The sequence below is a fragment of the Hypomesus transpacificus genome, chromosome 4, assembly GCF_021917145.1.
Source record: "Hypomesus transpacificus isolate Combined female chromosome 4, fHypTra1, whole genome shotgun sequence".
Classification (NCBI taxonomy): Eukaryota; Metazoa; Chordata; class Actinopteri; order Osmeriformes; family Osmeridae; genus Hypomesus; species Hypomesus transpacificus.
In genome coordinates this window covers 8,500,187-8,526,837 of record NC_061063.1, presented here as the reverse complement: position 1 = coordinate 8,526,837, position 26,651 = coordinate 8,500,187, and the positions used below count along the sequence as shown (strand labels likewise).

Sequence of the window (26,651 nt, the reverse complement as noted above, 5' to 3'; positions counted from 1 at the left end):
ATTGAATTGATACCTTGCTTGGCCTTCCATTTCAAAATAGCCGTGACTAATTTTCGAATAAGTTTCGTTATTCTCTAACCATCGTTTCCCAAAAAGTCCCTGATGAATATAGGCTCATTACAATAAGTCTAACGAATATAGGTATTATATCAATCAAACAAATGTATACAATTAATTAACGGTTATACAATAATCGGTCAAGAGTAGAAACCTGGAAGTGTCGTCGGGGCGTGGGGGGGGGGGGGGGGCACCTGTCAGTCTCACAACTGTGCAATACTTTAATCTGTTTTCTCTCATGGGACAGGCTTACAAAGGCACACTTGGCAAATTATATTTCACATGCCGTAACTCATTTTTTTTTCGAATGAGGGCAGGAAAGTTCTTTACTCCAGGGAGCACTCTCTGACGAGCGTGCGGAAGGTAAACCCATCAGCTTTGACCCAAGGCCTGAAGAGTCTCCGAGGGGAATCGATTCCCGTCCTAGATTACCGTGTCCATGTTATCTTAAACTTGAAGCAGTTCTTCTGACGGTGGAATGTCACCTTTGGGGAAACACACACACGTACACACACACGCGGAGACATTTCTCACGCTGTACGATTAGATGGGGACATTCCAAAGCACGTTCAGAGACAGGGCATGAAGACAGGCTGTATTGCTCAAACACTTCTTTTAATGTTGACGGTGAGGATAGCGTGCTTTCAGTCTGAAAAATATTTAAGCATGGATTGCATAAGGCTCTTTGTCGAGTCTCAGTCAACAACCACAACATCAACGCTGAATATAAACTAAGAACTATGGCTGGTCTCGTTGTCAGATAGACTGGGCGTTTGATGTGATGAGCATGACCAGAGCCATCACAGATGGCATTGTGATAAATGACCTAAGAGCAGACCTGCAGGTGTTATGTTGCTACTAAAAACCATCTGGGACTTTGTTTATGACTTCAAAACTTCATAACCTAATGAAATATAAGACACTGACACACATGAACATGCCCAGAAATATATATTAAAACCTGATGATCCCAGCATGATTTGACAATAATCTGAAGAGCTTCTTGTGATGTCACAGAATGCTTTCAGTCTTCAATTCCCCCATCAAATGTAGTACACTACATATATGGATGGATAGAAACTGTATGTGTGCACATGTTTAGTGAGCCTGTGAGTAGGACTGGTGACTACAACCCACACGGAGTTTAGCACAGTAACCAGGAAAAGTATGTGGCGAGGAAGTGATAAAGGGCACACAAACCCAAACACACACTAACCTACCACAGGGGGTTTGAGAAGCCTGTGTTACGTAGAGGAGTCAGATGGCTGAGCGGTGAGGGAGTCGGGCTAGAAATCAGAAGGTTGCCGGATCGATTCCCCGTGGTGCCAAATGACGTTGTGTCCTTGGGCAAGGTGCTTCACCCAACTTGCCTTGAGGGGGAATGTCCCTGTACTTACTGTAACTCGCTCTGGATAAGAGCGTCTGCTAAATGAAAATGACTAAATGTAAATGTAGAGGAAATCTGTCTGTATTTTAAGTCTTCTACAAATGTTAGATATCCATGGCCTGACCTGGCTGGCCTGGGACTTTAGTTTGCGTTCTGATGTTATCGATTGAAAAGAGATGGGGGGGGAGAAAAGGGAGAAAGATGTGAAAATGGAAAGGGTTAGGGTGGGAGGGTGGTATAGGTACTGTAGCGTGTGTGTGTATTTAACGACCCTATGGGGAGCAGTAATTCTTTCTAAAGAGACTTTCTCTTCTCTCAGGTGGTAGTAGGTCATCTGTTAGTTGTTGTTTTAAGTTAACCCTCTGTGCGCTGCTGGTGGACACCATAGAACATTCCAGAATCCTGCCTGATTCAGATCAACAACACAAGGTGAGTGAGGACCTCGTCATGTTATGCTGTCCTTGTTTGCCTCATATCCAAGTGCAACCCCCCCCCCCCCCCCCCAATCAAGAAAGTGCTACTTCTCTCTACCCTACCCTAGACTACACTACTTTCCTCCTTCTTTCTCTCTTTTTCTCTCTCTTTGCTTCAGCTCCCACTACTACCTCTTTCCTCTTCCTCCCTCATCCTCCCTCTTCTTCCAGTCTGCTCTGCCCCACCCTGCAACCTCTCCCTCCTCCACATCCCTCTCTCTGTCTGAAGTTTACCACTGAAGGACATTGGGACCTGGTTCACATTAGACCTCACTGCAACAAAGAGAGAGGGGGGAGGGGAGGTGAAGTGGAGAGGGAAGGAGAGGGAGAAAAGGCTGGAGGAAAGGGAGAGAAGGAGAGGAAGGGGAGGTGGTTGGTCAGGATTTGTATGTCTGGTTCTCATTAGGGATAATTATCTGTTTCATCTCCAAACTGGCCTGAGATTGGTGGGGGGGCGGCGTAGTATGAAGTGAAAGGTCTGCAGTTCCTCACTGGCCACAATCCTCCCTTCTACCTCCTTCGTCTTACTCACGTTCACACACACACACACACACACACTAACACCTCCCTATATATTCACATTTACACACACACAATTAACTGTCATGTATCTCTATTTGTACACACAAACACATGCACACACAATCTTCTTATCCAATCCCTTGAATCTCTCACTAAGCAGGAAGCCAGGTCTGACCCCTGTACTAACAGGCCCAGACGTCCAGCCATGCCCCACAAGCCTAGAGGCCAGAGTCCACTCACCAGTCACCTCCATTTCCAGACCTTTGACCTCGTCCCCAGACCACTGTGACCCTATCACAGCCATGGGCCTCCACGGTCACCAGCACAGTTAACCACGAGAGAGAGAGAGAGAGAAATAAAGAGAGGGAGTGAGACAGAGAGACAGAGAGAGACAGAGAGAGAGGGAGAGAGAGAGAGACAGAGAGAAAGACAGAAAGAGAGAAAGAGAGAGAGAGAGAGAGACAGAGACAGAGACAGAGATAGAGATAGAGAGAGAGAGAGAGAGAGAGAGAGAGAGAGAGAGAGAGAGAGAGAGAGAGAGAAAGAGAGAGAGAGAGAGAGAGAGAGAGAATTAGAGAATAAGGTAATGAAGGCGATACAATAACAAATAAACATTGTTTTAATGTTATGAGATATTTAAAGCAAAATCCTTGAGAGAAAATTATGAAGATGCTGGGCAGAAAGGTGTCATGAGATTACGTTGTGAATCACGTGCGAGTGAATACAGCGAGTGTGTGAGAGAGCGAGGGAAAGAGCAAGAGGGCAAGAAAGAGAGAGAGAGACAGAGAGAAAGAGAGAGAGAATCTGACCTGTACTCCAGGCTGTTTGTGTTAGATATTGAGTTAAGCACAGCCTCATATGAGCCCCAGCATACCAGACAATATAGCTGCTAGGGCCTCTCTCGGTAGAAACACAAACATGCTTGCTTTATCAAAGACCTGCTCCACTCATCTAAACACATAGGCTTAACTCAATTTACCTCACGCTCCAACCTTATTGAATTATATACCCAATAGAGTGTTTTTCTGGATCCTATCTGAATATTATCTAAAAACTAGAGTCTGAAGAAAGTCGCTGTCTATATTCACTTAAAGGTCTTCCTTTTTTTAATTTCTTTTTTTTTTGACTGAAAAGCTTATCTGACACGCCAGCTTGTTATCTGAGTTCAATCACCTGGGAGGACAGGCTTTGAGAAGCTGGACCTGCCTCAGATCATCCATCTCGGAGGTGTGTTTGCGCGCGTGTGTGTGTGTGTGTGTGGGGGGGGTGTAGGGGTGTACTTAGAGAGGCGTATAAGTAAAGAGGCTAAAATGATACGGAAAATATTATGCTTAGTGTGTTGTTGTGCCACGTAGCTGTGAACCTGTGTAAAACATCTCTCAGAGCAGGGTCACATTTTATTACTATTTACACTGGCCAATCCATACACATTTACCATAAAGTTAGGTGATTTTTTAGTAGGGAAATGTGTTGGAGTTAATTAAGCTGTAAACCTCTCTCTGTGTGTGAGTGTGTGTGCAGCAGGGTCACCCTGAAAATCTTCCCCAGTACCAGCACCAACACCATGCATACACACATTGTTACGTCATTCAAAAAACTATAAAATAGTTTTTTTCCATGACGGTTGAAAGCAATAACAAGACTGCTGAACACCGTCTGGGTTTATAGATGCTACCTAGCCAACTCTTTCACACACACGGACACACACACACAAAGAGAGAGAGAGCGAGAGAGACCTGAATTGAATTGAAATTGACATGGCAGTGGGAAACAGAGTTTGGCAGAAAGGAATATAAAAAGAAAGAAATCCAACTCAGTTGAAGATTATCCAGCACCGTTCATTTGGCCTGATCTCTCTATCTGACTCCATTGCTCTCTGTCTAATTCTAACCTCTTTCCACACATTCATCTTGTCTTACCTCTCTCCCTACATTCCTTTATCTTTCTCCCTGTCATTTCGCATTTCTTTCTCTCTTTACACTGCGCCTTTGTTTTCTAAATTCACAAAGCCAGTTCATGTCCTGATCTTTGCGGCCAGCCATGGCCCACGAAGGGCCCAGAGCGTGCTCTGAGCAGAAGAAAACCACAAGAAGAAAAACACTGACTACGTCTGGCTATTTAGCACATCTCATGTCATGTCCCCTGAAAGAAAAGAAACCAGTTTTTTTTTACTCCATCTTTGACCATTTTAATAATTTAATCATCCGCATTTATACAGCATCAACTCATGGACAACTCAACAGTGACCCACTCTCACAGGAGTGGCAAGAAACAGTATAGGAGAGCATGTCCAAATGTTGATACTCTGCTCGTGACTAAAAAGAGTGTTGGACCCACAAACCTCAAACACACCATCCTTCTTAATCCTTCTGTCTCCTCACCTTTCAGTTTGATGCTACCAGCCTGTCTCTGGTCTCTCAACCCCCCGCACCCTCCATACCCAAGAAGTTCCTCTCTCCGTCCTTCTCTTTACCATTTATCATTTATTTATTTATTATCATTTATTTATTATTTATTTATCTCTCTCTCTTTCTCTCTCTCTCTCTCTCTCTCTCTCTCTCTCTCTGGTGAAGGTGTTAATTCTGGCTTTATAAGTCTGGCAGCTGGTGTCTTACAAACCATTTGCGTCTTTTTTTGCTCTTGTTAAACTGCTCTAAAAGCCCCATAATCCTGCACCTCTGGAGGCATGGTGGGTAGGAGCCAACATCACAGGGCACCTTCTACCACACACACACACACACACATATAAACACACATACTCACGCACACATAGACACATACACACACGCATAGTCATGGCATGGACATGACAGCTTCTCAAATCTGAAGAAGATATTTAATTACAGTAAGGATACAGTGCATGTGTACCTGTGTGTGTGTGTGTGTGTTTGTGTTATAAATTGTCGTATCATCTGGATTACATTAGAGGTACAGAATTTAAGTGAACAAGTTCGCTACCTGCAGCCACAGAAACCTCTGGAGCCTCAGGAGCCAAGCCCGATGACATTAGATACCGAGACACACTCTGAAATAGGGAGAGAGGGACAGAGAAGAAGAGAAGAAACTGAAAAACTGGCAGAAAGAGAGAGGAATAAAGTGAAACAGAAAAACAGAAAAACAATGAAAGAAGGAAAGAGAGTGCGAGAGATAGAGAGAGAGAGAGAGACAGAGGGAGAGAGAGGGAGAGGAGAGAGAGAGAGAGAGAGAGAGAGAGAGAGAGAGAGAGAGAGAGAGAGAGAGAGAGAGAGAGATGGGAGGTATAAGATTTTCGAAGACCACCAGGAAAACTATCGCCCACAGCAAGGCTTTTTATTTCGTCTTCCTCCTGCATTTGATGAATAAGGGTTATTAGAGTAATACCACAGTAATATTGACTCAGCAATTAGAGGGAAGCTTTACATGACTTTAACTAAGAAAGAAAATACATCTGTCCAGTGTTTACATTAGAGCCGACCATTTCCCACTTCCTGAGCCCACACACACACACACTTACACACACACACACTTACACTTACACACACACACACTTACACACACACACACACTTACACACACACACACTTACACACAAACACAGCAGGTGAAATACAATTTCAAGATAACTCCCTATCCCCTCTTAAACAACCACTAAATTATTCCATTGACTTTTCTTTGACCATTTCCCCTGCTCTTTTCATCGTTCTCCACTCCTGTCCTGACGATACCCAAACCTTAACTCCCAAATAGACAGGGCCAGGAAGTGAACCCCCCTCCCCACAACACACACAAATACACTGCCTGAAACCTGAGACACAGGAAGTGGTCCTGCAGTGTGTCAAGTCAGCCCAGACACATGATTCTCTTGTAGAGAAAGAACCTCTGTTTTTTTTTTAACTTATTTCGCTCCACTCATTGACTAAAAGTGTTTCTTTTCTCCCCCCAAAAGCACATTTAAAAAATCACAGTTACCCAGTCCTGTGGCACCAACTAGCCAGCCAAACTTGACTTGGTTGGTGGAATGGTGATCAGGCCTCAAACAAGGCCTGTTACACACACACACACACACAGGAAACGTTAGAGGTACACAGTTAACTACTCCTCTTTGCCCACCGTGCCCCAGGGCGGACGGCCGGGTGACATGCCCTGGTGACCCCTCTTACCATAGTGATTAAAAATGGGCAGCACTCATCTGCAAACATTTAGGCAGTGTCACCCCTAATTTACCCTGTGTCACTCTGTCACAAAGGCCCTGTGGCACACAGACACACACGTTCCCATTTATGGTGAAATTCCTCTCTTTGGCATGTGAACTCTGACAAAGCAGTTTTCCTTAGGTGTAGAACTGTCACTAAAGTTCAGCCACGGTTAGGGTTGTATTATCAGAGAAGGGGGATTGTCTGTTGTGAACGTGGTTGACAGGGGTATTAGGAACACGAACACATCAGCACATATCAGGGTTAACTTTTGTTTTTAGGAAGCTCGATGGCTGGTGTGATAGTGCCCTCTAGTGGCAAATATTATTTTACTGGGGGGGAAAAAAACTGAGTTGCATTCCAAACTCTTATCACCAGATTGTGACCAACGTTCTGCACCTGATCACTCAAGCATGAACATGTTATGACAAACTGACCCACTCACAAAAAGAGGGATGTAGTGGAAAAACAACTCATTCTACCCAGGCCTTAGTCTTTCCAGAGGAGCATGTTACGATTCAGCATTTCAAATGCAATGACTTTCAATATCATAAGTGCATGACAGTAAGGCATTTTGTCATTTAAGGAAATAGAAGAGGAATTTCTGAAAGGAAATGTTGCAGGAGGTAGAATATCAAAACAAGTCATTATACATTTTGGCTATAAAAGAACATATTTACTGCTCACAGAAACATTTACTGCCGTGAAGCAGGGGTACAAAGTTGAAAAAGTCTTGTGAGCGTGTGTGTGTGTGTGGAGGGAGGGGATAACTGGACTAGCTTGAACCTGTCCCAGTCTCAAGCTCTCCACCATGATAGAAACACTGGAATTTTGTTTTTTTTCCTCCTATCTTATCTCTGCACACACACTGTACCTCACATGAACACACACACAAGAAATTCCGTGAGATATGAGACGGCAGCTAATATTTGATGTACGTGTGCCTAGGAAGAGAAACCATGGGTAGCCTTTTCAGTGTGGCCTATCACGTTGGAGCAACCATTGGATCCAGGGACTATATTTGCCTGCACCCTTGCCTGCTGTGTGACCCTGCTGGGGCTCTGCAAACCTGGAGAGAGGTACTGTTATCACCACAGCAAAACACTCTTATCTGTCTGCCGGTTCATTTTTTACTAATGCCTACATGAGGTATAGCTGCCAGCAGGTCACAGAATAATGTAGGTCAACAGGTGCGCATTGCACTGCAGTGTGATGGCACATAAAAAAACGACCATGCTACTACAAATACACAACGCAACGCAAGCATGCTTTGGTAATTAAAAGATGTTATTAAACCTTTCTCAGTTCTCATGGCTGAAACTACACAGTAGAGATATGAGGTCGTAGCACAAAAGTCCGCCCTTGCTTTTATCATATAATGATTCAATCATATTTGGAGCAAGCGAGAAAACTGCATTTGCAATACAGTCTGACAATTAATTATATCCCTCTAACTGTAAGGAACATCGCTGATTGTTGTCTATAGAAATTTAAAAAACAAAAGCAGATAGTCACGGGTGTGTTACATGCGTCATCATATATCAACGAATCAGCGAGCGACGTCGAAAAAGGGGTGCCCGAGACGTAAAGCTTGCAACATGGCTACTGTCCGAGGAGAGTACGGAGACTGGAAATACAATCGTTTTTAATCAAGGAAATAGGGAGATTTTTGCGAGATACAATGTGGTGGGGTTAGCCTAAGCCACTGCACCCACAGCCTTTTAAACTATGTTTGCAGAGGTAAGTTAAGACGTGCAAAGGATGCGCGTGTACGAGTTTGTTTTCCGTGCGTTGGACGATGACAGCTAGCCTCGTATTTAGCCTGCCTAGCCTTGCAGCTAGCTAGTTAGCTACCTAACATCAAATCACAGGTAAACACAGGACGCCGCAGACAGCTTTTCTGTTTTCTAAAAAAGCATCTGCTAAATGCATGTCAGTCGAGGATTACATGGCTAATACGATGAGCTTAGGATATCTCTACCGTCAACGCCGTGCTTGATTTAGCTCGCTTGTTAGCACTACTAGTTGAATAAGAAACGTTATGTGTTTCGATTATTATGAGTAAAATTGCTGACAGAAGAAAATCTTTATGGCTTCAACACATTATTCAGGTGAGAGATATGGGCGCGCCCGATAGTACAAAGCTAGCTATCGATTTGCCTAGCGCTTTTTGATAATATATGGTGTTTTGCAAGTGGAATGAGTTCCAGTAGAGCAAGTAGACCAACGAGCTGGTCTAGCGCGTAGTTGATTCCGTTTCAAATTCGTGTTACTAGCGCTATATAAACAATATAGTGCTGATCAAGTAGTATCATATACTTTTATGTCTTGATTCTGTTAGCTAGTCTCACAATCATCTTTTTTCCTTGTTCAGTGTCTACTTGCTTTGGGTGTTGAATGCCATTACAGTCACTTGCTAAATGATCTAGTAGCTTGCTTAATAATAACCTCAGTCATTTCACCTCTGGACCCATCGTTTATAACCAATGGTTCTTGTTTACACCTACATCATGATGACATAGCACGTAAACAGGGAATCGTAGTCAAATGACATATATTATTGTTGAGAATCATAAGAAGTTGACCTTGTTAATATTGTGAAGGAATACATGAACAGGCCCATTCTGCAAATTATTTTTGTTTTAGTTTTGTTTACAGTATCAATGTATTTAGCGTCGTTTCAAGTTTTAAAGATGGCTGTTTCACTGATGACTGGTTATAATCAAAAGTGGGTTCAGAATCCTTTATTATTGGATAGGAGTCATCAAGTCTACATTAATGGCCTTTTAAAACGTATCCCTTATCTGTCCATTTACAACATTGTGTGTAAAAACTTTGGTCTACTTCTTCATGGTAGTCACCAGTCAAACCTTCCATTATCTTATCAAGTCCAAGTTAGTGTGTCATATAATCTGTCATAAATGTATGCCGCATCATATTTAAATTCTTACTTATACGTGTATTCCTTCCCTCTATCTACGATAATGAACTGGAAAAAATATAAATGATTTGATAATAGTAAGATTGACATTAAATGTATTGTGTTAACTACTTATTTTAATTCACTTTATATCAGAGGAGGTCTTCTCTGTACCCACAGACCCTTGGCAGATGGCCAGTGTATCATGATATCATCTCTTGACCTATGTAAATACACACTAATGCATAGCTTAACACCTCTATATCTGACCACTGTGCAAAAGGTTATCTATAGGTTCTACTCTACTTGGTGAGCCAATTTGTAATCCAGTGTCTTATAAAACTAAGACTGCCCCACAAATCCACCCAGTTCTACCATCAGTATCTTGCTGTGTTATGAACCAGCCTGCATTTGACAGCCAAAGGTAGATGCAGTAACCCACCATTAGTACATCTAGGATGTCATATCCGAAGGCAGCTTTAGGCCAGTGACATGCAGAAATGTCTTTCTCATAAGTAGGTTAAACCTCATTAAGGTGTCTTAATCAAAGCTGTGGGGCAGGGAGGCCGAGGCTTCGCTCACATCATGGTTGTCCGGCGCTGCGCGCTGCGTAGGGCCCAGGCCAGCCAATTGGATGTGAACCGGTGCAGGGCACGAGGCGTTGTGCGTGTGTAGTGGCTGAAGTTAATATGACTCTATTTCATGTCCACTGCAGGCCACCAGTGAGAACAATATCAACAAAACGGCCTCTTGACTTTCGAGCCAGTATAGTAATTCATGTCGTCGGCTATATCGATCCTCACTCGTTTCAGATTTCAACACAGCCTTCTCCTAACCACATGCTGCAGGACTGTATTCGGAGCATTGGGGAATACAGATGACCTGTGGTGTCAGTCATTGTCAACACTCAGCCAAGCAGCAGTGTAAGCTAACCATCTTCTGTCAACTACTGTAGACAGGAATCAGTCGGTCTGCTCAGGTTAGGATCCTACCAAGACACACAACAGTACAGCCGAGAGCAGGGATGTCAAATCCTGGTCCTCAGGGGCCTCCCTGTCCTGCATGTTCTTTGAGTCAGGTGTGTTGGAGCAGGGAAACATCAAAAACATGCAGGGCAGGGAGGCCCCTGAGGACCAGGGTTGGGAACCCCCTGTCCTAGAGGAAACTCTAGGACGCCTGCCAGACCTCGGAAGACTAGGATCGACGCCAACGCTGGTGGTCATGAGGATGATGAGAACTTTGGGAGTCATGATTCCCCTTTGTGATTGCTTGTGGATTTTCTCCTCCTGAGCCGATCCCAGTGTTCGCCAAATCCCTATCTACTTTCTCTCCCCTCACCCCCCCCACCCCCACCCCTCCTCAGAGGAGGACTTTAATGGGCTGTGTTAACCCCTTGCTTTGGACAGGCAGGAACTTTACCCCTGGCTGTCCAGGGTACTTAAGCCCTGCTTTACACCCCCCATTCCTCTCCTCCCTTCAGCTTGTCCTTTACAACCCATGTCATGGTCTTAGCTGCCACCAGCCTGGCTGTTGTCAGAGCACCCTATTGTGACGCGTCACCTCTGTACTTTGATAACTCTGGCCAGGGCTGCTGTGACGTGCGTGTGTGAGTGTGAGTGTGTGTGTGTGTGTGTGTGAGAGAGAGTTAAAGGGAAAGGCTGGCGTCAAGGACATCTCTAAATACCTTTTTACTGCCAGGTGTTAAAACCCCGGAAGTGCAGCAGTGACACCCCCCCTGTGTGTTTAAAGTGTGTGTGTGTAGAGATATGTTTGTAAGGAACCTACCCAGCGAGTTGGCGGTGGATCAGAGTGAATGTATCAGTAAGCAGAAACAGGGCTACTGATTGAGAGCGAAGCTTCTGGTAACACAGAGGCTGTGTTTGGAGGGGGGCTGCATGGTAAACAGGCCAGCTCTCTGTTTGAAGTGAGAGCCACCGATGATGACACTCAACCAGAGCCCCGGCGCGGCGCCAACGTTAACCGCGGCCCAGAGACGGTGGTCCGACACTGCGTTGGGGAGCGTCCGCCATCGGGCCGGCGTGTCGCCTGTCTTCGCACATGAAGCATCGTCTGAAGTTTTAGAAAAGTCTGTGTGTGTGGAGGGGGGGGGGGGTTGGGTTAGCTTAGAGATCTGTCTGGTGGTGTGATTGCTGGAACAGATGGCACAATGTTTAAGCTGGGTAAGCTGTAATGAGTCAGTGCCAGTGAGCTGTCTCTCATTGAGTCCCAGTTTCACGACTCGCTCACACCACTCTGCAGGACATGTCAACAGTGGTCCTCGTGCACTGCAATCTGACGGCCTTCAGCTTTCCAGGATTTGATGAAGCTCTCCGTTGAGCATTAGTAACCTAGGTGAGGGTTCGGTATTATGGGATGGATCCCCCCCCCCCCCCCCCCCCCCCTCTCGATATGATCCATCAGTTGCAGAAGTGTCACAGGAGCCTGGGTCTAAGCCTTATATCACATGGTGTCTCATTATCTGGGGCTATGGTTTATGACTTGTGTGTAGATCCCATGTGATTTAGCCTACTTGTTCTGATCCCATGAGATCTTGCCGATGCCACCCTCCTCATCCTCCTCTCAGGAAGACCACTCCCGGGATCGCAGCGGCCTTTTGCCGCAGATCTCTACCCAGCGGCGATGAAACGCTGTAAACATTGTTTACGCTCTAAGGCTGCAGCTTGGCCGCGAGGTGCTTGTGCTGCATCGCCTTGCCTCAGAGTTCCACTGGTTCCAGTCTTATGATGCCGTCAGTCAGAGCAAGCTTTAGTTCTGGCTTCCCAGCCCGCGTTGGCTAAGCCTTTCTCCTTCCATCCCATACGGCCCATGATCGCAGTGGGGCGATGTGAAAGAGGGCAGGCGAGTTTCGACACATTCTTAAAGCGCCCGCGGGCCTGAGGTGATTCACATTCCGTCCGTCTGCCCGCCCCTTTGTTGGTTTAACTGGTTTTTGAGCCATGCTCATTGACACTGAGAGGATGTGTTAAGCCAGTGGTATTGTTCCACCTGCATAATGGGGTATGTGTCACGACCTGTCAACGCTGTGGTCTGACTGTCTTCTGGGTCTTGTGACAGACAGGTGATTTTTGGTGGCAACAACCAGCTTTATTTGAATTTTTGGTGCTTTTAAACCAAAATTGTAAACAACCTTATGGATTGTTTTGGACTGAAGTAGCATAATTTATGAATAACTATTCATAAACGTCCGACATTCCTATAAAGTAACGTCTTATTTGCTCACTGGCGTCATGTTTTCTGTGTTCTGATTGGTCGGTTGGCTGTGTTGTCTAAATTTACGCGGGTGAACCGGTCGATTGATGCGGTTAATGGAGGGCCTAATGGGTATCATCAGATATTAGACCATGATAGATGCGAGGCAGACAGAACAAAGTGTTTGTTGTCTTCGGATGAGCCTGTCAGCAGTGTTCTTCTCAGCCCCGGGAAGCCCTGCCATGAAGGCTACATTATCTTCTCAGATCATCACGGTCTGATCTCAATCTGATACGCTCGGAGCCAGCGTGGACGTGCACGGGGTGTGTATGGGTGTGCACGTTTGTGCACGTGTGTATGGGTGTACAAGCACGTGTGTGTGTATCCACACACTCGGAGCCGAGTGTCGCTTTACGACGACGGCTCTCAGCCTCTCTCATTAACACGGCCTAGTTCTCTCCTCCCTCCTGCACCTGGAGTAGCTGATTCCCCCAGAGGGCAGCGCCGCGGCCCCAGTCACCGTCACACTCCTCCGGGCTGAGGGCACCTCTGGTGGGCCTCGCTGCTGTACACCAGGGTCTGCCCGCCTCACCCAGCTCCCCTGGAACGAAGCCCCGCCCTACTATCTGAAATATGGGTATGACGCAGTGGGAGGGCGTTTTGACTGCAGACGCGAGGTCACGGGTTCGAGTTCCCCCCTGTCGATTTGGATGAAAACGTCTTTGAAATGAACGCATTGCGTCAGCAAAGCTACTGTGTTGTCCAGGTGGTTTGGACTACGACTAGTGTACTAGTATTGGGTGTTTTGAAGCATCCCTGTTCTAACCAAATTTTATTAGATTTTTCTGCAAGCAATGTCACACAGATCTTCACAGATGCCCGCAGGTCCCACCTATACAACCAACCTGAACCCAGACATCTAACTAGAATGTCTAAACAGCGTCTCAACATCCAAGTAGTAGGTCCAGCTGGATGTCTCCCAAGGCAGAGCTTCCAGGCCAGGTGACCTTAGCGGGTCAAGGCAGAGCTGGTATTAGCCTGCTAGTCTGTCTCTATCTGTGTCAGTGCCATGGCAGGGATATGAATTGAGAACTGCCTTGTGCCTCCCCTGCCTGATCGTGCAACCCTCCACTAAAGCAAGCTAGCTAGCTAGCAAGCATTGTTCAGAACGGGTATTGTTAGCTTGTTAGCCTGCATGCTGTACTGGGTCAGGGAGGGTACTGTGAGGTCAGATGTTAGAGATGTCTGTTTCCTGCACTGGCAATAACAGGAAGCCAGAGGATGAAAACTCTATGTCTTTCTGTCCCCCTCTCTCCTTCTCTCCCCCCTCTCCCCCTCTCTCCTTCTCTCCCTTCTCTCCTTCTCTCCCCCTCTCTCCTTCTCCCCCTCTCTCCCCCCCTCTCCTTCTCTCCTTCTCTCCCCCTCTCTCCTTCTCTCCCCCCTCTCCTTCTCTCCTTCTTCCCCTCTCTCCCCCCCTCTCCTTCTCTCCTTCTCTTTCCCTCTCTCTTGTCCCACTAAGCCCACTTCTCTCTTTAGAGTTTCTTTTATTTCCTGACGTAGGCACTTTAAAGAGAAGGCCAGTGATTTGGCGTCTGTGTCCCCTATGTCACCATCGAATGCACTAAGGGATGGGAAACATTATATAGGACATGTCATATCCTCGGGTCCCGTATCTCTCCAATATAGGATCTTGCATTGGAGAGTTTAAACGAGTAGAAAAATGAGTTTCACAGTCACTTCAGGAAAAAGGTCACCTGTACTGAGTTGTGTGTGTGTGTGTGTGTGTGTGTGTGTGTGTTACAGGCCAGCCTGTCCATCTGGGGATGGGGGGGTCTTGGAGTTGTGCTTTTCCTCATCACCTTCGGACCCTTTGCTATATTTTATCTGGCCTTCTACATCTTCTGCTTCGTCGGAGGGTAAGTAGGACGTCTATATTTTCTCCTCATGCACATTGGAGGAACTGCTGTTCCAGAGCATGGTAGTGTTGGAGGAATGGCTGTTCCAGAGTGTGGTAGTGTTGGAGGAATGGCTGTTCCAGAGCGTGGTAGAGTTGGAGGAATGGCTGTTCCAGAGCGTGGTAGAGTTGGAGGAATGGCTGTTCCAGAGCGTGGTCGAGTTGGAGGAACTGCTGTTCCAGAGCGTGGTAGAGTTGGAGGAATGACTGTTCCAGAGCGTGGTAGTGTTGGAGGAACTGCTGTTCCAGAGCGTGGTAGAGTTGGAGGAATGACTGTTCCAGAGCGTGGTAGTGTTGGAGGAATGACTGTTCCAGAGCGTGGTAGAGTTGGAGGCCTGATGCGAGCGTTGTCCTCCCGTTCGCAGGGGTTTTGCCGTCACGCTGTTGTACGGGAGGACCAACTCAGAGAAACACCTGGAGATGTGCGAGCACTCTTACCTGCCGCCCACGGCAACGGGTATCCTGAAGGTATGAAAGCACACACACAGCCTTACCCACAAACACAGGACCTAAACACACACATAATCATAATTTATTAAATTGAATGTGAGCTTGACCTCTGAACCCTCCCCCACTCCCCACACCCCCCACACACACACTCATCCGTTGTCTTGTCCTTCCCTCAGACGCTGGATGAGATGAAGCTGGAGCAGAAGCCCATCAAGATCGACCGGAGGCTGACCGGCTCCAACTTCATAGACGAGCCGCTGCAGCAGGTGAGATTAGCTGTGTTCAGGCCCTGGTGCGGTGTTCAGGCCCTGGTGCACACCCTGGGGCTGTCACGGGGACAAGCAGCCCTCTGACAGCCATGCAACATGGCTTAAGGTTTATGTTACCCTCTGACATTGTCACTCAGCTGGAAAAAGGGTCTTGCTGACCTTGTTATTTTATTTTTATAAGTGTCAGATGACTTGACCTACTTCTTTCTTTCTTACTCTCTTTCTCTCTCTCTCTCTTTCTCTCTCTCTCTGTGTCTGGGCTGTTTCTTGGTAGCTCCTTCTTCTTTTTTTTAAATAACAATGCACACTACGGTCTTTTCACTTGCAAGTATGTGCTTTCGTCCGTGCAGCTATGTGTGACACAGAGTAACCCCACAACAGCTCCTCTAATCATCAGGGCTGCACTCTGTGGCCTCTCAGTCTCTGTCTAGCAGAATTCCATCTTCCTTAGTGGACTGTTATGTAGGCTATTAGTTAAGAATGAGTAATGTGGTTCTTATAGTTGCGTCTGTGTGGAAACAGGAAATGGGATTAAGAAGATGGCTTGATTTGATTTGTGTGTGTTGTCTCTTTATTTTATTTCCATATGGACTAGAACTTTCACTTTTGTGCAGTCATAATGTAGGTCATCTGTTGCTCTCTCGTGGTGTTCCCCAGGTCATCCAGTTTGCGTTGAGGGACTATATCCAGTACTGGTACTACACTCTGAGCGAGGACGACTCCTTCCTACTAGAGATCAGACAGACACTCCAGAATGCACTCGTCCAGTTCTCCACACGGTAGGATTCCTGTGCCGGAACCTTGCACTTCCTGTGCTTGATATACACCAAGACAATTCATATGATTCTGTAGTAGATTATTGAGGGAATGGATGGGTCATGTTTATAGAGTGTGTTTTTATTGACATGTTAATAAAAAAAAAAACACGTACGCGTATATGAAAGGGTGTTGTGGGCGTGTTGTCGGGTGTGTTCAGGTCCAAAGAAGTAGACTGGCAGCCTTACTTCACCACTCGTCTGGTGGACGACTTGGCCACTCACCTGAGAGTCTTCAGGAAGGCCCAGGACAGGCTGGGAGAGAGGGAGGACAACAAGCAGAGTATGGACACACACACACGTGCACACATACACACACTAATGTAACAACCCACAGATCATTTTTCACACAGTGTCTCTAATGTAAATTGAGTTCAGTAGTTTCATCAACTTTAAAGTTGTTGGAAGGTGGAGGTGATGATGATGGTGATCTCCTCCACAGGAGATGTATCTGAAGAGCTGGTGGACTCGTTCTTCGAGGCCGAGGTGGAGATGGAGAGGAAGATCTGTCGGGACGTGGTGTGCACCTCTCACAAAGACGAGGAGGGTAAGAACCTTCTCACACACACACACAACCATACGTGCACACGCACACCTCTCTGCCAAGCAGGACTGAGTATCTCCTGCTACAGGCCCAGGGATTCATGTATTCGTGTGTGTTTGTGTGTGTTCAGGTTTCCTGAGGGACCTGTGTGAGGTGCTGCTGTATCTGTTACTACCTCCTGGAGACTTCCACAACAAGAACATGAGATACTTCCTTAGGGTGAGTGCAACAGTCACACACACACACGCACAGTCACACACATCTGCACATACATGCAGTCAAAGATTCACTTCACTCACACACAAACATGTACTCATTATCTGCCCTACTTACCACAAAAAAACAACACTTTCCAAAGTGCATTTCAAAGATACATTTTAAGGGCAGGATTGTCTTTTTAAAAAGATGCGATTTTGGAGGTTTCTGTGATTCTATGTCTTCCAGAATGCGGTAATGTTTATGTAACATTTTCTGCTGTGTGTGTGTGTGTGTGTGTGTGGCGTAGGAGGTCCTGGCTCGAGGGGTGCTCCTTCCTTTGATCAACCAGCTCAGCGACCCAGACTACATCAACCAGTTTGTCATCTGGATGGTGAGAACTCGTACCAATGCCACATGCTAGCTATAACCTGTTCGCAACGGAGTTTACCGCTAGCATGATACGCCGTTTGAAGCGTCCGCTGAGAAGAGTGTGTGTGTGTGTGTGTGTGTTCGGTCCCTCCAGATCAGAGACTCAAGCTGTAACTACGAGGCCTTCATGAACATTCTCAAGCTGACAGACAGGGTGGCTGAACTGGAGGCGGTCAAAGACAAGGCCCTGGAGGAACTGCAGTACCTGCGCTCTCTGGACACAGCAGGCGATGGTACGCATATGCACGCGCACACACACATAAATACACACACATTCAAACCCTCAACATGTGTATGTAAGTATGTAACTACCTTTTATGGAACTCCTGAATACTGAAAATGGAACCTTAATCTGTATTGTCTTTGATCCTACCTCAGACATCAACGTGATAAAGAATCAGATCAACAGTCTGCTGTTTGTGAAGAAGGTGTGTGAGACCAGGATCCAGAGGCTCCAGTCTGGCAAGGTGAGCAGCCTGCTTCCTCTACTCCTGACCCTCCGGAGGGGTGAGGGAGGGGTGACCTCCCAGGACTGTCTGTGTTGAGAGGGATTAGAAACCCCACTCACCCACCACACTCTCCCAGACCACATGGTGGTAGTTTCTGATTTGTCTATCTCTCACTCTCTCTCTCTCTCTTGTCGCTGTCTCTCTATAATCCTGATTTTCTCTCTCTCTCCCTCTCTCTCTCTCTCTCTCTCTCTCTCTCTCTCTCTCTCTCTCTCTCTCTCTCTCTCTCTCTCTCTCTCTCTCTCTCTCTCTCTTGTCGCTGTCTCTCCATAATCCTGATTTTCTCTCCCTCTCTCTCTCTCTCTCTCTCGCTCACTCGCATTGTCCCTCTGCCTCTCTCTGTCACTCTTTCTTTCCCTCTCACTTCCTCTCTCTTTCTATCAAACTCTCTCTCTCTCTTTGTAGGAGGTGGACGCCTTGAAACTGGCGGCAAACTTCGGCAAGCTGTGCATCATACCTCTGGAGCACATCCTAGTGCACAATATCGCTCTGCAGTTCTTCATGGGTAAAACCTCAGCGCTCAACATCTACCTCTTAACACAACACCTCCTTTAATCTCTGTGGTCGATAGTATTACATAAACTGGGATCGCAAGACACCCAATCCCCCCTCCCCATCCATGCAGACTACATGCAGGCCGCAGGAGCCCAGGCGGAGCTGTTCTTCTGGCTGACAGTGGAGGGCTACCGCGTGACGGCCCAGCAGCAGATGGAGGTGATGGAGGCCCTGCAGAAGGACGGCAGGAAGCAGGCCGGGGCCACCAAAGGCCTGCTGAAAGCAGCAGCACTGGGCGTGTTCGAGCAGTACCTCTCTGACAAGGTAACGGGTTAGGGTGACCAGGGGAGCGGGTTAGGGTGACCAGGGGACCGGGCCAAGGCTAGGGGGGGTCTCCCTGTGTGGGCGATGTAACCACTGATTCAGAGTTTGTTTATGGGTTAGTCTTTTTGTTTTATCAACCACCCCTGATCTCATACTACCCCCCCCCCTCGCCAGGCCTCCCCCAGGGTCCAGGTGGACGAGGCCAGTGTGGTGAGGTTGGGGGAGAAGCTGCAGAAGGAAGACCCCACGCCAGAAATATTCGACGACATCCAAAGAAAGGTGTGTGAGGGGGAAGCGGGTGTGGGTACCAGGGCTTTTTGAAGCTTTTTTCAAACCTTTTAGAAACGTTTTAGTTTTTTTCCAAAAATATTTTTCTAACCTTTAGAAACTTTTTGACTACAGTCACACCAAGAATTGTGTATTGCCTCCTTCGTTGAACCGGCTCATTAGCCATACTTATTCTGTACCTGTGTGTGTGTGTGTGTGGCAGGTGTACGACATGATGCTGCGTGATGAGAGGTACTACCCCTCCTTCAGACAGAGTCCTCTGTACGTCCGCATGCTGGCTGAGCTGGACATGCTGAAGGAGCCCAGCTTCAGAGGCTCAGACGACGGAGACGGAGGTTAGGGTCTGTTAGTGTGTGTCTGTTAGTGTGTGTCGTTAGTGTACGTGTGTCTGTTAGTGTGTGTGTGTCTGTGTGTGTATGTGTGTCTGTTACTTTAGCCTCTACAGTTAACTGAGTCAGTTCACGTAACTTTCGTCATTGTCTTCTTCCACAGAATCATTCAACGGTTCTCCGACAGGAAGCATAAATCTGGTAAGTCCTGTTCTCTCCACCTGACATCGACAACGCCTCGTTGTCGCGACAACCACTGACTTGTTGGTGACTCATAAAAAGAAGAAAAAAAGAAAGACATGATGATATGACTGCTGTTCATGATCCTGCTGTTAGACTTTGACCTTATAAAGCCTGCTGGGAGATACATGACTCTATGTTGACTGTAGTTCAGGTGTTAATTGGCAAATCATCGGATGGTTCTCTTCTCTGGTTTCAGTCTCTGGACGACCTGTCAAACTCTTGCCATGACGATACTATGCAGCTACATGCCTTCATCTCTGATACAGGTATACACACTAACACGCCAAGTGCACTTACTGACACATATTTAGTGAGTGCAGTTGGATTCTATTTTTCTTGCACTGGTTTTTCTCAAACATGGACGGTTCTTTGTGCTTGTGTGGTCGATTGTTAAGATGCAATAGTTGTGTCTGTAAAGTCCCCCCAAGGCATGTGACTGTAATGCTTTATTTTACAGCCAAGAAAACGGATTTATTTGGTAACTACACGGTACCCTCATGGCAAATAGGGGTTCTCTCATCTAATAACAGGGGCTGTAATATAAAGAATCGTCTGTGTCACTTACCCCCCCCCCCCCAAACTACACCAGACCTGTCACCGTCGACGCCTCCTGTTCTTCTGCCGCAGTTCTTGTTTCTCAGTGAGAATACGTTGCAAGCGGGCAAAGGGGGGGAGGAGGTGGGGAGCGTAGACCGAAGGAGATCCTCATTAGCCTAGCGGATGTGAGTCGGCGGCGATGACAGGTGTGGTGACAGACAGTTCTGCGTCACCCTCGGGGTAGTTTGGGATTGTGAGGATGGGGCTGTCACTCATGCCTAACACCTAACGGGGCCTGACGTCAAAGAAGTGTGTATGTGTGTGTGAGTGGTACTTTGTCACCTACTGAACCCCCCCTCTCCCCTGACTAGCCCTCCCTCGACCCCTCTCTCTCTCTGTCTGCCCATAACCCTTTCACCTCCGCGGGGTACTGATCATCTCATGTGTTTCTATCACCTGTTATTTTTCCAGTTTTCTTCTTTTGTCACTCCATCACCTTTATTGTTTCTTCTCTTTTTCTTCCCCCCCCCCTCCTCCTCCACTTTCCATCCTTTTTTCCCTCCATGTTTCATTCCTGTCTTGTTTTCTCCCACATTCCTGCGCTCTCTTTTCCCTGGCTGTGTTTTCTCTCTTTGCTACACTCTTCATCTGTTCCTCTCTCTCTCCACTCATACATTTTGGTGCACTACCTCCATCCCCTCGCTCGCCCTCCCCCCATCCACCCCTTCCTCTACTCCCTCTCTCCTGTTCTCCAACCCCTTTGCTCCCCCTTCTCTCCTCTCTCTTTCCCCCCTCTCCTCTCTCCCTCCTCCTGTCCCTCTCCCCTCTCTCTCCCCCCTCTCCTTTCTCTCTCCCCCCCTCTCCTCTCCCTCTCCCCCCCTCTCCTTTCTCTCTCTCTCTCTCTCTCTCTCTCTCTCTCTCTCTCTCTCTCTCTCTCTCTCTCTCTCCCCCCTTTCCCTCTCCCCGTCCTCCTCCTCTTCATCCCTCCCCCCTCCCCTCCTCTCCCCTCCCTCCCCGGGACGTCTCAATAGCTGATGCTTCTCTCCCCCTGCTGCTGGGCTCAGGGGTGTGTAACGACCACGGTAAGACCTACGCACTCTACGCCATCACCGTGTTCCGCCGCAGCCAAGACGGCAGCGAGGACTGCTGGAAAACCTACCGCCGCTACTCCGATTTCCACGACTTCCACATGAGGATCACGGAACAGGTGTGTGTGTTGTGCGGGTGTGTGTTGTGCGGGTGTGTGTTGTGCGGGTGTGTGTTTGCGTGTGTGTTTGGGGGATTGACGGAATGGATAAACATGCGTTGCTTCGTATGTTTTCCCGCACCAGTTCGAGAACCTGACCTCTATCCTCAAACTTCCGGGGAAAAAGACTTTCAACAACATGGACCGAGACTTCCTGGAGAAGAGGAAAAAAGACCTCAACTCATACCTACAGGTGTGTGTGTGCGGGTTATCTGTGAGGAATGCTTCGCTTATGGATTGTGTCACACACATTCACCAATGTGTGTGTGTGTGTTGTAGTTGCTGCTGAACCCAGAGATGGTGAAGGCCTGCCCCACTCTGGTTCCCTACGTGTATGATTTCCTGGAGAACAAGGCCTACAACAAGGGCAAGGGAGACTTTGCACGCAAGGTACACACACAAACACATACCAGGGTTGCCATACACAGGAATTCTTCCATGAGCATTTCCAGCACTTTGCTAGATGTTTGCAAATATTTTTTCCACCCTTGTGTGTGTCTTAACGTACATTTACCTCCCCCTCCCCCCCCCCCCCCCCCCCCCCCCACACACACACACACACACACACACACACACACACACACCACCAGATGGACACGTTTGTGAACCCGCTCCGCAGCTCCATGAGGAACGTGTCCCAGGCGGTGAAGGCGCTCCCTGACAGCCTGGCTGAGGGGATGAACAAGGTCTCAGACAACATGGGCCGCATGTCAGAGCGGCTGGGGCAGGACTTCAAGCAGTCCGTGTTCAAGGTAGCTGCCTCCGCCAGCTCGCCTCAGCTAGCTGCCTCCGCTCCATGGCTAACCGCCGTTCTCCAAGACCGAGCTCGGTCGCTCGCTCTCTGACTGACCAGATGTGTCTTGTTGCTGCCAGGTGCCTCCGATGCTGCCCAAGTCCGACATCGACCCGGAACACTGCCGAGTCTCCGCCCAGCTGGATGATAATGTGAGTGTGTATGTGTGAGTAGATGTGTGTGTTTGTATAAGAAATGCAAAAAGTTGACTTGGGTGGCTCACCGGGTAAGAGCGTGCACCACTAGACCTAAGGCTTCACAGAAGGGGCCGGGGTTCGATTCCAGTCCTGGTCTTTCCTTCTCCTCTCTACTTTACTGTCTCTCTCTCTGTTGTCTCTGAATTAAATCTGGAATAAAGTGTGTAGTTCACATTAGTGTGTATGTGTGTGTGTGTGTGTGTGTGTGTGTGTGTGTAGGTGGATGACAACATCCCCCTGCGTGTGATGCTGCTGCTGATGGACGAGGTGTTCGACCTGAAGGAGAGGAACCAGTGGTTACGCAGAAACATCAAGAACCTTCTGCAGCAACTCATCAGAGCCACATACGGAGACACCATCAACAGGTACCACACACACACACACACACGTGTCACACACAATCTCTCTCTCTCTCTCTCTCTCTTTCTACCTCTGTCTCTCTCTCTCTGTCTGTCTCTCTCACTGTGTGTGTGGTCTCTGTTCTGTAGGAAGATCGTGGATCATGTGGACTACATGACGTCTCCAGAGCAGGTGGCAGACTACGTCAAGAAGTTCAGGTAACCCCTCTCCCCTATGCTTTGATGTGTTCTGCCTCCTGATTGGTCAGGGAACCTGTCCTTAACTCTCAGCGTACCTATCCGTGTTCAGGGATTCATACTGGCCCAATGGCATTCTGGCTGAGACTCTACCTCGCCGGGACAAGAGCATCCGCATGAGGACACGAGTTGCTGCCAAGACCAACCTCCTCGGAATCATGCCAGGCAAGATATACTAACACACACACACACATTCTCACACACACCCTCAGATGCAGGGTTTACGAGTGAAACCTCTTAACCTCAGAACTAGCATGTGCTGTCGTTCATACTAGCCTGTCCCTGAAAGTCCTTGGCTTACTGTGCTGACTCAGGATAGCCTCACTGTCCTACTTATCTCTGCTTTGGCCCAGGTCAACATCAGACACTCAATCCTAACCTCATAGGCTTAACCTGAGGTTACACAATCTAATTCTTGCAGGATTTTGGGATACCGAAATATGACTTGCTCTGCTTTTGTACTTCCCGCTCTCGCCTTAATCCCCCCCTACCCCCCCACCCCTCGCTCCTCCTCAACAGACGAGCTAAAGCACATCATCGGAGCGGACACCACCCGCAAGGGCATCCTCCGCGTCTTCGACATGTTCCAGCACCAGCCCATGAACCGCCGCCTGGTCTACGTGTTCCTCGAGGGCTTCCTAGAGACCATGTTCCCCCAGTACAAGTTCCCCGAGCTGTTCGTCAAGCTGCACTCTCGCTCTCCGCGCACCCACAGATACTCTCAGAAACAGAAAGCCTGCTTCAAGAGGTGACAGGAGGGAAGGGGAAGAGCGCACGCGCGCACTCGCTCTCTCTCTCATACACACACGCACACATGGTGTGTGGCTGAGGGTGAGGAGCGTGTGTAGGTTATACGTGATGATTTAGGTGAAGCGTGTTTGTGTGAGGGAACATTTATTAGTCTGTGTCCTTCCCGGCAAACGAGTTATCACTGTTCCCTTCCCTGTCGGACTAGCCTAGGTAACGAGACCTCCGTCAGGAGTTCCTCACACTGAGTCCTCTCTCCTCTCACCGACACGGGAACATAACCCCCCCCCACCCCCTCTCCCATTCGTGCCACCAAGAGACTAAATGTAGCGGGCGATAATGGGAAGAGGTTATGTTTATTTCAATCGTTTTTTTTGTTGGTTGTTGTTTTTTTTACCCCTCTTTTCTTTGAAGTTTCTGTTTTTGAAGATCGTTGTTTTTATTTGATCTGTGTGGTCAGCCCAGAGCGGACCACTGACATCTCATGTATGCTTTTAACCTGCAGGAGTAGAGATAGTGTGGGGGTATGAAACATGCTCCCCGCCCCCCTTTCACGCCTTACCCCCTTATGCCCCGCCTCCCCCGCCCCTCTCTGCTTCTGTCTCCTGAGTAGCTAAGGCTGAGAGCCGTCTGGCCACTGTTTGTTTGTTTTTATTGCACCTAAATTCAACGTCTTCAAGCCGGCACAGGCATCATCTTTGATTGCCATTTTCTAAAACGTCACCAGTGTATGAACACAAAATGTCATGGTATACGTATTGATATTAACATATTTGTCTGTAGCGGAAGGTCAAACTCGAGAGAGCAGATACACGGGGCTGTTGAGATTATTTATTCTAAAGATTTTTTTCTGACGCAAGGCCTTCATCATGATGTTCCAAGAAGGGTTCTGACTGGTTTTTGCTGTTCTCGTTTTGTTTTTTGTGTGTGTGTGTGGTTGTTTTTTTATTTTTCTGAGAAGTGACATCACCTATGGTTAACCTAACCCTTCTCGGATAGGCTAAGGCACACCCATTTTTAACGCTACTGACGTAACCCTGACAACCAAAGCTCCAGCTGTTCCCAGTATACGTGTTTGTATGTATGATGTGGAGACACTGACAGCATAGCTGTGCTTCATCTTGATGATCATGTGAGGGGGAAAAAACGACACTCAAGAACATGAGACTACAGAGCAGGATGAGTGTTACTCTTGGTCCCTGTAGAGGGGAGATATCTGTCTGTCCACGCATACAGAGATATGCTGCAAAGAATGTACTGGCGACTGGTCTAAAGTGTATTCCTGTTGTTCTGAATGAGAAGGTGTGAGGGTGGGTGTGTGTGTGTGTGTGGGGGGGGGTGTTTGGGTGGGTGGGTGTACATGCGAGTGTGTGTTAGCACTAAGATGCAATCCTCCTCAGTCAGAAACTGTGCCAGTGTAAGTTAGTGAACCAGCCTTAATATTACAGACCAAGAGACGCGTGCTAGAAGTAGCTCTTCTTACACATGACTACGTCACAGAAAGGAAAACAGAAATGGAGATATATCCCTAGTTAATCACTTTTAATTTTGTGCAATATTTTTCTTTAATGCATGTATATTCAAATAATTGTATATTGAAGAAAAAAAAAGACACGTCAATACTGTTTGGAGAAACGACACAAAAGTCAATAGAATTTTCCCTTAAAAAAAACAAAAGAAAAAAAAATCTGCTGATCCCAACAACTTACATTCCGTTGATGTAAAGTACAGTGTTTTTTTTACAGACTTGTTTTATAAGTCTTTTCTTCTTCACTCCCTCCTGGTGAATATGTGCTCTCCCTGTCGTCTCGGTAGTAGCAAGAGAGTTCCGAGCAGAGGGGACACTGAAGACCTGAGAGGCAGTTGGTCTAAAGTTAACTGTCACTCCTTGAACAAGCTGGAATGCTTGTTGGTTCAGTGACAGCAAATGGGCCTAATGCATACAAACCTGTTCTCTTGTCCAATTCTCTGTTTCTGATGTATGAACCGATGCCAGGATGGAGAAAAGCATCTCCTGACCAATAGCATCATAGGAAATCTGTCCTGTGACCAATAGAATCACTGCTGAAGAGCACTTACCGGAGAGTGACTGTGGGAGAGCCATCCTATTGGCTGAACAGAGCTCCATTCTGCTGCTGCCATTGGATGGAACTGTCCCTTGTCTGCTGTGATTGGCTTGCACTAAGCAGGACTGGGGGATTCTGATTGGCTAAATGAGGACATGAACTCTGACCTCGATGCTAAAAAGGGAGGAGGATGTTTGTCACTGTACTGGAAGAGGTGACAGAAGGTGACTATGCCTTTTGGCATCGCCTCATTGCTCCATGTAGGATGGCTTGTCAGGTTTATTTTTAATTTCATCCCCAGTACATATGAATCAATGAAAATGAAAATTGTGCATATCGGTGTACAGTGTGTATCAATAGTGTGCCTAAATGTACTGTCAACTCTATTTTCATATTTTTCTTTAACAAAACAACAAAAAAAGAATCAGAATGTCACAGAATGTCATTTTATGCGACTTAAAAGGACTTTTAGGGTGTTTTTGCATCATGCTTATCAACTCTTCCTTTGGAGCAGCTACGCTCAGAACAGTATAACACTAATAATAAAACAGTAACTCAGACTAACTGACCAGTGTGTGTGTGGTGTCTTACTTCTAGAGTTGAGAGTTGACATATGCCTAGTTGTGCAAGTTGGTTTTGCCAGTTACATTTCAGAATGTAGTTAAATGATCTATTTTGGTCCTGTGACTTGTGGACTCTTCATTGCCTGTCTGTTTCGTCACGTCATTCTTTATCTCTGTCAATGGAATGAGTGCTGCTCTTCTGCCGCACACATTCCTGGAGAGTTAGCGGGATATTTTGCCACCAGCTTAGAGAGGCTAAGGAGATCCTAGGGACTTACGCAAACATTCACACAAACATTCACACTTTCTCTCTCACAC

At 47.2% G+C, this 26,651-nt stretch overlaps 1 protein-coding gene across 6 annotated transcripts; it reads left to right on the top strand.

Annotated features, from left to right (window-relative positions):
- Positions 1 to 7,431: 7,431 nt before the first annotated feature.
- snx13 (sorting nexin 13) lies at positions 7,432 to 26,334 on the top strand. 6 transcript variants are annotated; one of them, XM_047019027.1, is made up of 27 exons: positions 7,434 to 7,690; positions 14,545 to 14,657; positions 15,061 to 15,163; positions 15,322 to 15,411; positions 16,072 to 16,193; positions 16,391 to 16,512; positions 16,672 to 16,776; positions 16,904 to 16,992; positions 17,279 to 17,362; positions 17,495 to 17,633; positions 17,779 to 17,867; positions 18,315 to 18,414; positions 18,535 to 18,728; positions 18,903 to 19,007; positions 19,219 to 19,351; positions 19,509 to 19,546; positions 19,785 to 19,854; positions 20,046 to 20,066; positions 21,190 to 21,332; positions 21,457 to 21,564; positions 21,651 to 21,761; positions 21,962 to 22,123; positions 22,245 to 22,316; positions 22,581 to 22,726; positions 22,850 to 22,918; positions 23,010 to 23,122; positions 23,477 to 26,334. In XM_047019027.1, exons 1-27 carry the CDS (start codon positions 7,544 to 7,546, stop codon positions 23,707 to 23,709), a joined length of 3,021 nt encoding a protein of 1,006 aa, XP_046874983.1. In that variant the 5' UTR covers positions 7,434 to 7,543; the 3' UTR covers positions 23,710 to 26,334. The 6 variants fall into 6 exon arrangements, with proteins under 6 accessions (XP_046874981.1, XP_046874983.1, XP_046874982.1 ...); XM_047019026.1 differs by lacking the exon at positions 20,046 to 20,066 and having other exon boundaries at positions 21,157 to 21,332; XM_047019028.1 differs by lacking the exon at positions 20,046 to 20,066 and having other exon boundaries at positions 7,435 to 7,690.
- The last annotated feature ends 317 nt before the right edge of the window (positions 26,335 to 26,651 follow it).